General features: G+C 47.6%; 2 protein-coding genes across 2 annotated transcripts in view; one reads left to right on the top strand and one right to left on the bottom strand.

Moving 5' to 3' along the window:
* The window catches only part of LOC126568348 (vacuolar protein sorting-associated protein 16 homolog), a 335,612-nt gene extending 332,761 nt beyond the window's left edge, over positions 1 to 2,851 (bottom strand). Inside the window, exon 1 of the mRNA XM_050224821.1 lies at positions 2,847 to 2,851. The gene's annotated coding sequence lies outside the window, so the exon portion shown is untranslated. The remainder of the gene's footprint in view (positions 1 to 2,846) is intronic.
* Positions 2,852 to 7,177: 4,326 nt separating this feature from the next.
* Positions 7,178 to 10,742, top strand: LOC126562696 (uncharacterized). The gene is made up of 2 exons (XM_050219265.1): positions 7,178 to 7,498; positions 8,205 to 10,742. The coding sequence occupies exons 1-2, from the start codon at positions 7,178 to 7,180 to the stop codon at positions 10,740 to 10,742; spliced, it is 2,859 nt and encodes a 952-aa protein (XP_050075222.1).
* Positions 10,743 to 14,257: the final 3,515 nt, after the last annotated feature.

Raw genomic sequence — 14,257 nt, 5'->3', positions numbered from 1 at the left:
GGTCAGCGCTCGAGTGAATCGTTCACACGAAGGGAAATACATCGGGGTGTCCCTGGCCTGGCAAGCGTGTCGCGTGTGTATGTGATGTTGTGCACCCAGCATAGTTTGATGTAAGTAGGAGAACGAAAAGCGGTGCGTAGTGGGTTTTATTGTTTTTGTTTTGTTTTTTTGGTAAACAAACGTGAAGAAATAGTTGGTGCTTGTTATAGGTAAGGACCCGCGGGTGCGCTATGTTCAGTGACACGAAACAGAGTTAGTCGCGGTTCGCGCGGGTGCGCTAGTGTGCGTGTGTTGTGCGATGGGTGTAGAGGCACAAGAATTCCAGCATCCCGAGTCGTCGGTGTGAGAAAGGGACTGCTTCTCACGCACGTTTCCAGCACGCTCAGCGGGCTGACGAAACAATCCGATCGGAAATATTGGTTCTGCCCTCACCCTAAAGCAGCAGTGTTAGTGTTTGACCGTAGCAGGCACCATTCAACAAATATTCAAAAATTTCAAACCATCTCCCAGACATGGGAAAAATTCACCATCAAACGCACGGACAAGTTGACGGTAAGCCTGCAATGCAAATATATCGATACAGATTTCGTTTTTTGTCTCATTCTTCACTACTTTATCCAACTTCTAACTACAAAGATGCAAAGATTTTCCTTTGTTGTAAGAAAAGACACCCCAAACGCAGCATCATCGGCAAGAAGAAACAAGAATAAGCATCGTAGCGAAAAGAACGAAAGGTTAAAGATGCGAATGCGAGAGTGCAAATGGTGTTACGTCAAAATGAGACTGTCAAAAGTGTTCGCCAGAACAGCAAAGCATACCGTGTGTGTGTGTATGTGTGGATGAATATGCTGAGCACGCAACGAGAGAAAGATTGCGAGAAAGCTAAGAAGAAGAAAAAAAGACGACGGCAGAAAAAAAAATGGCATAAATTACATGATATTGTGAATCATATTTACATTCATCGCTCTGGCAACGATGAGTTGTTCAATATGTGAGTCGATGACACCACGAATCGATCCAATGATGTGATGCTGTGTACACTCGGGCTGTAACAGTGTGTGAGAGGAGAGTATGGGGTTTTTTTTTTTGGTTCTACTACACCCGCAACCAAGCCCACTATGGGACGGTTCAGAACATACAAGCGTATATTTCACTTTTTTAAATGAAATTTTCGTTGAGTTCTTTTGATGAATAACACTTGGATGGCACCACTGTGCAATAGTAAAAATTACCAAACCTTTCATATGGAAAATACTTTTTCATAAGAAGCTGGGTAAGGTTCTTTTTTCTTTTGAAGCCGAGGACGGTCCGGTCGTGAGGCGGCACCGGTGTCGGTCTTCAAACGGCAGGATCCGAGGTTCAAATCCCGTCCAGAGTCCGTTCCCCCGTAGCGAGGACTCTGACTAACCAAATACACGTGGTATCACCAAGTCTAGCAAGCCATTCGGTGGCGTGACCAAGTAGCTATTACATCTAATAGCAAATTTCAATTTTAAGCTGTGTAATCTAAAGGGATGATGTAGACAACAAGCTGTTTTCCTAGTAGTGAAACATACTTCGAATTTGAGACATAAGAGAGCGCTTAGAGTCCTCTGTTTCTTGAGGTGTACTACCCAACACTACTAGCGAAGACTGGCTATCAAACCACGTGGTAGCAGCAAGTCAAGTAAACCAATCGAAGATCGGCATGAGCTAGGACCGACTGACGGGAGGACTGATTCAATAGGTATACAGTGTGGGTATCTGGACTTACCAGAGGCGGATTTTTCCCTCCTGAGGCCCGAAATCGTGTTGTAGCTCCTGAAGAGCGGAGGCAGCAATCGGGGCCCCATCCATCCGATTTTACAGTATTTACAAAAAAAAAAATTCTTTTTTACGGCTTCAGCTCGAAGGAGCCTTTCGAGTCAGGAGAGTCACGTGGCCGCTCACGTGAATAATGATCTAGTCAGGTTAAATCTTTGGATTGTACTGTATTGTGTACAATTTGAACAGATGGTATTTTTTCCAAAATTGTCCGTTTTCTGTCCAATTGTGCGGACGAAGAAAGCAGCTGCGGATTGTGCGCGGATGGTGTAAGGACTAATTCGCTGACGTTTGTTTGCCTCGGATCCCGATCGTGGCTGTGGCTGGTATATGTCTTCGGCGGTCTAGAATGGTAGATACAGTAGCGGTGCCGGTCTTCATACGGCACAACCGTACCGAGAACTGTGACTATCCAGCTATGTGGGAAAATTCACATCCTGGAAGCCTGAACTGACAGGTCTCGAGGTTCTCTCGAGGGTTGTATATGGCCAAAAAGGGACATATGTCTGCCGACTGCCGTCCAGACCCCAATGCAAGCGTGATCTGATGGTGTCTGTGACCCTGCGGAAATGGCACCGGTGTTCGGCTTTATTCATCATACAAATTAGCTTAACGACATCCGGATGCTGTGCGCTAACCGTTCCGTTGTTTGATAGCAAGTGATGAAATTCTTTTGCTCTCACCACGGTTTTTTTTTCTTCTTTCTGTACTTATTGGTAGGCTGCTGGATTTGGTTGGTTGCAAAAATTGAAGAACCCCATTGCCAATTCCAACAGAATGAGACAGGAAGAAGATGAAGGAACAAGCGAGAAAGAAAGAAGAAGTAAATATTTCTCCTTTCAATGCTGTTCTGCAGCAGCAGGGCATGCTGCGATGCGGACATGCAGCGGAAACAGGTACACCCAAACAAACAAAGAGAATAATCCGCGGCACCACCAAGTCAATGCATCGCCCTATTGCAGCACCCACACTAAGGCAACGTTTCGTTACAACGGGCGCACAAACACACACACACACACATACACGCGCGCGGCACTCTGAACTGAACGTGAACATAAGCAGAGACACACTCTCACGTTCAGGTTTTGGAGCATAAAAATATGAGGAGTGGGTGGGGGGGGGGGGAGAGAGAGGGGGGGGGGTAGGAAGGGCTGAGTGGGGAGGTGGGGGAGTGGTGCATAAAAGAATGCTGTTGGCGGCGGTGTCGGCAGCCAATGTTAGGTTTGGAACGAATTGTGGAGTAACGTTAAGAAGAAAAAAATAAAAACGAGGGACCCCGGGTACACTGTAAAGTTCACTGGCGGCATCATGTGTCATAAGCTCAGCGTTGTGTGTGTTTTCTTCTTGCTCTTCTTCTTCTCCTATTTCCATCACCCCGTTGCCGACCTGGAATGGGGTTGTTTTGCAGGGAATCGGCAAACTATTCTGAAAGGTTCCTGTGGCGGTCCTGCATCCAAACGTACACAAGACGCGGGCGGGGTGGAGGGGTGAAGCGGGGTTGGTGGTGCAGTATGCAAAAAAAAAATGCCAACCTCCCATAAGCGCAACACAGCTAGCGGTGCGATGGATCGCCCGTGTGCACCTTTCCCTTTTTGTCCTTCGATTGTCGCTTAGTGCACACGTTTGCTCAAATGTGTGCACACACATCATGGAATGATGTGTTTTTTTTTTGTTCTTCCTCTGCTTCCTCTCCGTTGCATCTGAGTTTTCACTGCAACAACAACAACAACAAAAACGCCATTGCAGTATGGAATTCGTTTTTGCATTTCTATATATTTTTTTGCTTTATTTCGCTCTTTTGTTTTAACCATTCGTTCCCCTTCTTTCGTTGAAGGTTTATTTTTTTCTGCGCAACCCCCTAAGATTTGCGTCCGTTTGATGCAACCTCTTGTCAGAAGGAGTTGCAGTAAAGCGCAAGCCCCCTTTCATCTTAATATATATACACACACACACACACACACACGCATGTGAGTGGAAAATAAAATAATTGCCATGGAGTATTTTCATTAAAAGGGTCCCCGCGTGTCGTCTCTCGCTGTGAAGCTTCTTACTTCTAACCAAAATGTGGCACGACCGATCAACGTTTTGCCGCGCTCTACACATTCTAGCGATCTGATGGCAGCACTAGGAGAAAATGACTCCAGTCATAATAACGTAATACATGAACAGTGGCAGGAGAATAGTCTTACTTTGAAGATTTTCCATTGAATGGTCCCTGGGCGCACTAACGATCGAATGTAGGGATCGGCGACGTCCAGCCCGTCAGCTGATTTTATCTGGCGCGCGTGAGAAACAAATTGTAGGACTCAGGAAGGAGATGGTTGTTTGAATGCCGGTCCTGACATGTGAAGACCGGCATCGCTGTCTGCTGATAAACGGGATATCATCCATGGTTTCTTCTTCGCCTTGGCCTGCTCAGGATTTCCATTCCATTCACCCTTCACCCTAACGCCCTGCACGCACACACCCCCAAAGAGAGTCCTTAGCAAGCGACCCCATAGTTCAGGACACGTACCCGTAAAGGACGTTTCGTGCACAGGAGTTCCTCCTTCACAACTCTTCTACCATCACAAGATGCTCTGCTTGCGAGTCGAGCTCAATCGCGATCAGAGCAGCTCCGGCAAGCAGATATTTCATTTTTCACCGCATTGATCCTTCGACCAAGGCCAAGAAATTCTAGAGATCGGGATCCTATCGCGATTCGCATGAGACTCTCCAGAGCGATGTTGAACAACAGAAGAGTCCGACTCGTTCCCTCAAACCCGTACGGAAGGATTCGTACGAATCCGAGAGAAAGTCCGACACCGTCACGCAGGCTAAAGTGAACTTTAACGGTCGTGCCAGCTTCCCAAGGAATCCGTGGGCAGACTTCAAGTCAATGAACAGGCGGTGATCTCGGAGCTCTGCTATTGTGGACGACTTGCCGTAGAATAAAAATTTTGTCGGTTGGCGATTTGCATCAAACAAATTCAGCTTAAAAGCTTGCGACGAAATCTGTGGCAAAGGGCGGTCTACAGACTCTGAAGAAGAGTATTAAGAACATGATCTTATAAGGACAGCATTCAGAACTGTCATGGCCCAGTAATTGGCACAGTCCAGCCTGTTCAGCCGCCTTTTGTACCCAGTTTCCACTCGTCCGGTAATTAGTCCTGGTCCCAAATACTACCAAACAGCCGATGCATGATGGTGGTAAGCCTTTCCGGACGGACCTCTTGAACAGTTCGGTCTCCTGCCCATCGCTGCCAGCTCACTTGTTACATTGCAGCTGTTTGATGGCACTGATGATTTCGGTCAGGGATGGCGGGGCAACTCGTCATCGTTCACAAATAGCATTTGTAGCGGCTACACTAGGCTTGTGTCGGAGGATAATATGTCTAAAGCCACGAAAAACAACACATGACTCTGGCTAGACTAAGGAGTTCCCATCAGTTAATTTGTGTTTTCGAAATGCGAGAAAATATTGATGGGACTCACTAGAACACAAAACCTAGTTCCTAAGACGAGGAAGCTGTTCTCCACCCCCCCCCCCCCCCCCCCCCCCTCTGTTACTGGCGGGGCATAAACTGGATGCGGATGCTCTCCGTAAACGTGATACCTAGTCCTGTGTCCGTTGTGCAGAGTTCTTTGCTGTGATGTCTGATGGACTAGCCGGTAGAACAATTTAACTGCGAACCCCGCAGATAGCCTTCGCCGATTTCCCCTAATTCTTCTTATATGGAGTGGGGAAATATTACTCGAGTGCGGGATCAGTCAGGAAGACCAAAGACCTAAAGATTCCCGTATAAATCAACATCGAAAGAGAATTGTTTCCAATTTTTTTGAAGTACAACAATTTTGGTGCAGGAAAAAGCTCTGCCGGGAGTGTTTTCAGTCTTACAGAACTCTCAGCTTATGGTAGGTCTACTGTGTCTGACATCCCTCTTTACTGAGGCTGGCCCTTGCTGGGAAAAAGTGTGCCGAGTCTCTGCTATAGACAGTCGAAGCCAGATGAGGAAGTAAGTGTCTGAAGGTATGAATTTTGAGCTCAAAGACAGCCATGGCCAGACCAGCTGAACGTATGATTCCGGTGCATAATTCTAGCAATTTTGTGTTTGCTTCTCCTACATTCTGTTGTGCCCATTGCAGTGTGTGGTTTTTTTGCAAATTAATAAGATTGATTTATGCAGAACGTTTTGAAACGTGCCGACCGTAGTTTTGTCTAATGTGTAAACCCATAGTGGGCTTTGGTACGCTGCAACGAGATCCCTGCTGTGCTGCAACGCAAGGGAATCTGTAGTAGTGTATATATGCAGTGCGCACGGTAAAAAATAAAATGTTAAGAGGGAAAAAGGGAGACAGCTTGCACAAAAATGTTGGAACAGAAGAAAAAAAAAACTCACTCCACCGCATGCAATATGCACACACACACACACACACGCACACCGAGGGGGTTGCACGGCTATGCGTGTGGTCTTGGGGGAGTTTGGCGGGGAAACGGATGCAATAATGAACCCGGAGACTAATTTCGTCTCCTGAAGCCTTGTCAAAAGTACCGCCAAAGCAACCCAATCCTTCCTGCCGAGGTACAACAGCAGAAAAATAGGGGGAAAAAAAACGTGTGTATCGCCGAAGAGCAGGATGAAGTGATTGAAGGGCCAGTGTCGGTGTGTGTACGGCTTGTGTGACTATATTGGCAAACGATGCACCGCGAAATAGGGCCCCTTTTGTGTGTGTGTGTGTGCTGTGTCCTGCCCAAGAAGCAGGGAGGGAAGTTCCTAGCCCATTTGAAAACCAACCCCTTGAAATTTGCGCGAGTTTGGGTCCCGTAGTAATTGGCTTTTAATATTGTCTGGTTTGTTTTGTGCTTTCCTCTCTTGGACTTTTTTTTTTTTTTTCAAAAAATGTGTTCTTTATTTTGCCAAAGAACGGCGGAATCCTCGGCGCTTCTAGTTACCGCCGTGTAATTAGTATTTACGCGTACGCATCCCAAAAGAAGTCTTGTAGAAAGTCGAAGTTTCTTGTGCCCATTTGACTGATGTCTTTGTCTATTTCTTTTCCATTCCATGTGACCCGCTTTGAATAACAAACGCTTTCGGACGCAGCATCAGCACGAAGAAACTAGAACGATTCGCCAAATGTCTGCATAGGAGATAACGCGCGACGACGCAAAACAAAAATGCAACGAATGATAATGCACACCATTGGGAGGTCATATGGTCTCTTGGTACCGGGAGCAACCCTCATTGCCAGCTACGCCCTCCACAACCAATATCGCTAGCCCCGTGTTTCGCTAGCCCCATCAGCATCCGGTAGCAATAAGGAATAGCTGCCGCAAAACTCGCGTCAATACCCCCACAGGACGGGCATCGAAATATATTCCGCGGACGCGATCAGCATGCAGCGTCACCGAAAGAAGGATCGCACCGAACGGGCACCGCCAACCATACAGAAGTATCTGCACGGTACGGCCGGTTCGCCCATCGGTAGCAGTGCGGCGAGTCCGGCTACGAACGAAAATCTTTATCAATCGTGCGTAGGCGGCAATGCGACCAAAGCGGCCGGTTTGGCATGCTGCCGGAAGGACGATTTAATGTTTCACAACGCGCCAACGCCCGGGCCCGGTTCCTACCCGGAAGACGACCCAGACTGCATAGAAGTTTACAAAGAGCAGCAGAAGAATGATGAACAACGCCATAGTGCAGGATCACGCACGCAGGTATGTATCGGTTTTGAATCAGGTCCGCTGCTGCATAGTGGTGGGTCCCAATATCTAGTCTGCCATGGGCCAACAAAACACCTTGATCCGCCACTGGTGTGTCGGTGATGTGAACACCACAGACTCTGCTGACTGGAGGAAGGGATTTTTTGGAGATGTAGGTATGGGTTAGGCCTTGTATGTTCTACTCGACGACGGGATAGGACTCGTTGGCAATGGCTGGATCCGGTATCTTCCCACGAAACGGTGTTGTGCTTGATAAGACGAGACGAGGCGGGAAAGGGTGTTCACCTTGCAGGAATCCAGCCGAAAACGATTGTCGGGGATGCAGGTATGGAGTCCAGGAGCTCCGAGACTTTGGATGTACCGTGTTCCAGGGCTAGTTGGATGGCTTCGAGGGAGAAGATGGAAGTGTGATTAGGAAGTTGGAAGATGCAGTTGTCTATTTCCCCCTTGGTTTGTTGGTTGGTGTGGTATTGTAGATCGGTATAAGCTATGATGATCAGTGCAGTTGCGTTGATTCCTTCCTCAAGGATCCATTGGACCAACCAACGCGTCGATTGCTGATGATGTGTTGCATAGGAAGAAGGGCGTTTTCGCCGACCAGGGATTTATTCGGGCTGGTGACTTATGACGCCATCACTAATTACTAAGAATCTGTACCTGTTTCGATAACTGATGACGCTCCTATCTATGCATATTCCAGGATCAACCGTTCAGCGGTAAATGGTGTGCGCCAAACGTAAACCAGCTAGCCCGGGAGGTGGGCAACCTCCATACACCTCTCGGTGATGCTCTGCTTCACCATCACCACCACCATCAGGAGCAGCAGCAGCAGCAGCAACAACAACTACTATCCTGCCATCCAAACATCCTAAGCGCTGGAAGTGCGGAGTATTCGTACGCCTACTGCGAACCGATGCTGTTGCAGCGTCCTGTAACGGCAGGCGATGTTAATACAGCCGAGCAGCAGCAACAGCAGCAGCAGATACACACCCCAGTGTCCACGCTCTCCTCGTCCGGTTCCTCCTACTGCGTGCCGGTATACGCACAGCGACAGCAGCTGCAACATCACGCACCATCGTTGCCACTGCTGCAGCGACCCTTCCGGCAGCCGTCCGCCATCCGCCACCCATATCAGTACACGTACGGCAATCCAGCGCAAGGTAGTGCGGACGGTGGTACCAACACGACCACCACCACGACGCTGCATCACCATCACCATCATCACCACCATCATAGCAATTACACCTTACCAAATGCAGCGACAGCGTCGAACGCCACCACGACAACGAGGACCGGTTCGCTGCGTGCCTTATTTGCCAACATATTCCGCAAGTCGTCGGTCCCGTCTGCCGGTCCCTCCCTTGCATCCGCCGCCGCCGCCCATTCCGCACCCTTTCTCGAGCTGGACGGGGGTGGACCGTCGCTGCTCGGTGCCGAACGTCACTCGTTCACGACCTGCTACGGGACGAAGGAAAACATTTACGAGGACATCGGTTCGCAGACCGGTTTGGGTGCGCTCGGTGCATCGGTTCCGTCGGATCCGTCCGTTGCTGGGTGTGGCGGCGGTTCGGCCACAGCAGCAGCAGCAGCAGCAGCACCACCACCACCACCACCACCCCCGTTGCCACCGAGCGGTGCCGGATCACCGACGGTGCCGTTGGTTGGCAGCCAGGACAGTAGTGTGGCTGCCGAGAGGCGCCGTGTCCAGGTGCAGCACGATCGCATCATCGGCGAGCTGAACCTTTCCGTCGAGCGGCTAATAATGCCGTCGTGTGATGATGAGTTGGTGCAGGCGAGAGATCAGCACGCCCGCTACCAAGAGTACTCCGAGCTGGAGGTACATGACTGCAAGCAGATGATGATGGGCCAGAAAGCTGGCTACTGCCTGTCGGATGCCGGGTACGAGGGTGCGAATGTGGCTGTCGGTGGTGGCGGTGGCGTTGGTGGGATGACCGGACCATCGATGGGAGCGTTGCGACTAAGCACCAAGCGTCACCTTCCCGCCACTACACCGGCAGCGGGATCGTCGTCCTCACCGCCACCAACACTGGGCGCAGGGTCCGAGCGTCACTCGCCGACAGTTTCGTACGGGAAGTCGTACGGCGATGTAGACAGCGGTATTAGCAGCAGCAGCACCAGCGGTACCAGCTATTCAAGCAGCATCCTGTACCGCAGCATTACCAACTACCCGCAGCAGCATCAGCACCAGCAGCAGCAGCAACACCAGACCGCTCACCATCATCATCCACAGCGGACCAAGCACAGTCTGTTCAATTTGCATCTTGGGTTGCCGGGCGGTTGCCGTGGACCGAAAGACCAGCTAATGGCGTCGAGGGCGGAAGGTTTCGTTGGGCTTGCTGGTGGGTCAACGAATGCTGTCGTGACGAACGCGCCGGATCCTCCGCCCCCACCAGACACAAGCCTGCTGTCCTACGTCTGTCCCACAGCCGGCGGTACCTACGGTCCGTTGACACGCCTACCCAACACGTCCGTATCTTCGCAAACCCTCACGTCCTGCTGCTTTCTGTCGGATCACAATCTTGCCGAGCGTCGTGACATCGGCACGCGCCCATTCGCTGCCACGTTTGCCTACAACCATCACCATAGCCAGCAGCAGCAACGCGGCAGTAGTGCACGCGCCAGCAATGGCAGTGGAAACTTTTGGGCCCGGTTCCGAAAGCTGCGTTTACCCACCGGCACCGGTGGGAAGCTGTTCAGCGCAAGCCAACGGCACATCGATACCGAGCTGCATCTGGAGGATTTCACCGGCGAATCGATGTGGCCCGAGCCGGGCCCACGTCCCGTCTATCATCATCCGCTGCACGCTGGTCCACCGCCGCCACATCAGCTAGCGCTGCTACCGCTGGACGCACACAGGATGGGCCCGGCAACGTGTGCCCTACCCTCGACGACGCCCTCATTGAATGGCAACTTACCACCACCACCACCACCCGTGTCACACCAACGCACACTGCATCCGTTCGTAGCGGCCAGCGAACCGGCCGGACCACCGACGGATGGTGGCGACGTCGACGATGACGACGGTTCGGAGCTTCCGCAGCAACGGTCCTGCTCGCCGTCCACACCGTCCTCGGTTGCCTCGACTGCAACCTCGTCCGGTACATCGTCGTCCTCGTCCGCCTCACCGTCCTCACCGATGTCACCGGTTTCCTCGTCCTCCGGCAGCTCGTCCGGTGCAACGAAGCACAGCGGTGGCGCCGAGCGGAACGTCGTCTAGCGGGACGGATCCCCCGAACAAACGAAACGTGCTTCATTCCGTCCATTTAAACAAACAAATGGGAATGCTTTTGCGTACAGGTGAAAACGACGTCGGACGGCTTGTCCGATCATTTCGTACACATCGCGCAATAGGAATGTTCGTGTGAAGCATTTAGCGAGAGAGAGAGAGAGAGAGAGAGAGAGATTTTTTTAAAGACCCTCTTAGGGAACAAATTGTGCAAAATAACTGAACTCCTCTACTATGTATGCAAAGAAATTAGGGATGGACCTATTCTGGATTGCACCCACGGATCCGGACCCTGTGGAACTGGACTCGTGATGATTTCGCTTTCGATTCCGAAGAGCTGGAATTGTCGGTTCCATCCGGGTCTGCAATCGTTCGGAATCGCCTGGAATCATGGAACACTGTTTGGAACTGTTGAAAATGGCGGCGAACAGGCGAAATTGTAAGGAATCGTAGCCGTCCAGTATGAAAAACACGCGGGAAGGGGTAAGTCTTAATACTGACCACGATAAAAGGTTTTATTTTGGCATATTCAAATTCGAAATTCAGCGAAGGAGAGCGCTCTTTTCGATGCCATTTTTGAAGCATAGTTTGTCATTAGGCCTCAAAGAAGTCCTCTGTATCAGCGAATCCTTCTAGCTGCTTAGGAAACAATAATTCTTAAAACCAGATTTATTGAATTCAGAAAAAAATAAGAATCTATTATTTGCTCACATAAAACAATTTTTAAAGCCAATCTGATTCCTAAAATCGGAGAAAAGAGCAATTAAAATTGGTTAAGCTGAACGACTACGATTCGGAACATTCGGACGGTTCCGGGACAAATACAAATATAATGAAGGAAATATTAAAAAAAAAATTCCAGAATGCATTTAAGAAAGTTAAATTATTGGCTGCATTTACAGGTAAGGTTAGCAAGGATGCAAACATTTTTTGAGCTGGTAAGAAACCTCTCACTCCATCACTAGCCGTGCCAACAATCGTGCCAACATTTTTATAGTGCTTAAATAATTTATTTATCCCACGTTTTATTGGTGGAAAAAGTAACAACGAGAAACATACACAGGTTTAAGTTTCTCTCGCTCTCTCTCTCTCTCTGTCTCTCACCATTCACGACAAAAAAAAACTGCAACTCTACCAAGCATCCTTCTTGTAAGCATAAACATTTTAAAAGCGTGTCGAAAAACGGAACAAATTAGCGTGTAAGAAACCGTCTGGGTGTTTGGTTTTGTGGAAAAGCCGTTTGAAACGTGTGTTGATCTGATCCGATAACTTGCTTATGAAAAGAGGTGGGGAAAAAAAGAATGGTTCAACTGCTGCAGTCTTCCGACAAACACACAGCTTAACGTGCGAACAAATTCTTGACGATGTGGTGCTACAAGAAATGGGAATGAAGTGATAAGTGAAAATGAACAAACGGTAAAAGCAATTAGCTATTATTAGCGACGCGAGCAAACAAATAAAAACATCAACGAATGTGAATGAAACAAAAGAAAAGAGAGAACAAAAAAAAAGAACAAGGGTAGGGAAAACATATTACTGTGATCTGCGCAGCGTTTCGAATTAAAAAAAAAACACACACACACATACAATTTATTCTTAGAAATTTGTATTTGCAACAAGAGGTTTACGAGGAAAATGAAAGACGGAATTATTAATATTTTTTAATTATTATTTTTTTTATCAATATTATTATCACTATACTGCAAATAATACAATTATTAGAAGAAAAAAAAAACGTATACATGCATGACGTGTAGAGTGAATATTGCGAATAGTATACTGTGGCAGGAAAGGTAAAAGGTAGCCGTTAAAAAATTCAAAAGAAACAGCCCTTATTGTGCGCGCGCGAGAGGTAAAGAATGGAAAATCCACAAAGTAGGAGAACTAAGTTTAAGGGATTTACTTGCATTTCAACACACATGACGTATACATGATAGTAAACAATGAGTTTTGAGAAAGTGAATATATATATATATACATAGAAAAAAGAGAGAGCAGGCAAGGACATGGATCGAGCGCAGTGGTTCATACGAAAACATTTGTAGACTGAAGAATATTTGTAAAAATAAAGAAGTGTAATTAAACAAAAACAAAATCACACGCTATTGCTGTGTAGGTAGGTTACACCATCCGACTTACAAGGAAAAAACAGTTTCGAAATACGAAGAAAAGATAAAAAAAACTGGTTAAAAGGTTAAGAAGTAAATAAATGAAAATCATGCGAGTGCGATACACTAAAATAGATGTTGCTTTTGTTTGGTTTGCTTTTTTGTGCTTTTGTCGATTTTTTTTTTCTTTCCATGTGTGAGTACAATGGAGGCAGTGTTGGAATTGGCCTTTCGGAGCGATAGATGACCCAAAGACGCATCCAAAGGAATGCTGCTCGCCTCGATGGGACCAAAAATGAACGTGTTATGGCTGGTTTTCCACGCGCAAGAGGAATCGAGTCGAGAGGAGGAACTCGACTTTACTGTGTCAAAACACTTAATTGGAACATAAAAAAAAAAAACATTTTCATGACGGAAAGAAAATGATTTTGTGATTCCTTTTTACCTGTGCAAAGATTCTTCCTAAGTTTTCTAAGTCAAATTTTATATTTTTTGACAAAGCTTTCATAATAAGCTTTCTGCGCCTAACAGTATGCAATCGGCTGTATAGGTATCGATAGCTTTAGCAAGCTACAACTTCGAAGCTAATCTTTCTAAGACTAAAGGGGTTCTCTAGCCGTTCCAAGCCCCCCCTTGGCCTACTCCGCCCACAGGGGGATGTTGAATACCACCTGGAAAATGTTGGCATATGCTCAATATTCATTTGAAACTCTTCTGTGTAGCGGAAGCTTACCAAAGAACCGAACAGGCGGGCAAAAACCCTCCGATTGGAGCAGCCAGTAAAGTTCGTTTTAGGTCGTTCACGTGCACAGATGGAGTGATGGCGTTGATTGGTGCTGGAGAAATCTTTCTTGACCCTAAATCTTGGACCAATATCAGGCAATTATTAAAGCGTCTTGTAAGCAAGCGAAATACGTCAATTACATACAGAGAGGGGCGTTAATGCACGCTCCACAGGAGTACATTTGTATATTTTATTTACGAAAATGGCTGTTTTCTTAGGTTGAAAATATTCACGTAAAATGTAGAAGGATTAAAAAAACATAAAGAAAAACTATTGGACAAAGTATAATAAACCATAGATCTGATTTTGAGTAATTTGTCACTCCAGCGCACCACACGTGGGACGTTATATGTGTTGCGTGTGATGGGACGGAATACGGAATACCTAACAAAAAAAGCCACGAACGAAGTGTGCGCCGCACACACCCACGTTGAATTTCAGTATTTTTTTACTACTACTATTACTACTTTCTTAAACAGTTCGATTATCACATAATTCATTTCCGTGTGTAAATGTAAGTAGCTTTTGCCTTGGCGCACGGGCCAGTCTTACGTTAAAAGTAAAGAAAGAAGTCTGCTCCTATCGCTTAAAATCAAGTCTCAATGGATCGGTAA

This window comes from Anopheles maculipalpis, chromosome X (assembly GCF_943734695.1).
Source record: "Anopheles maculipalpis chromosome X, idAnoMacuDA_375_x, whole genome shotgun sequence".
In the NCBI taxonomy this organism is placed as follows: Eukaryota; Metazoa; Arthropoda; class Insecta; order Diptera; family Culicidae; genus Anopheles; species Anopheles maculipalpis.
This window is presented reverse-complemented; position numbering and strand designations above follow the sequence as displayed.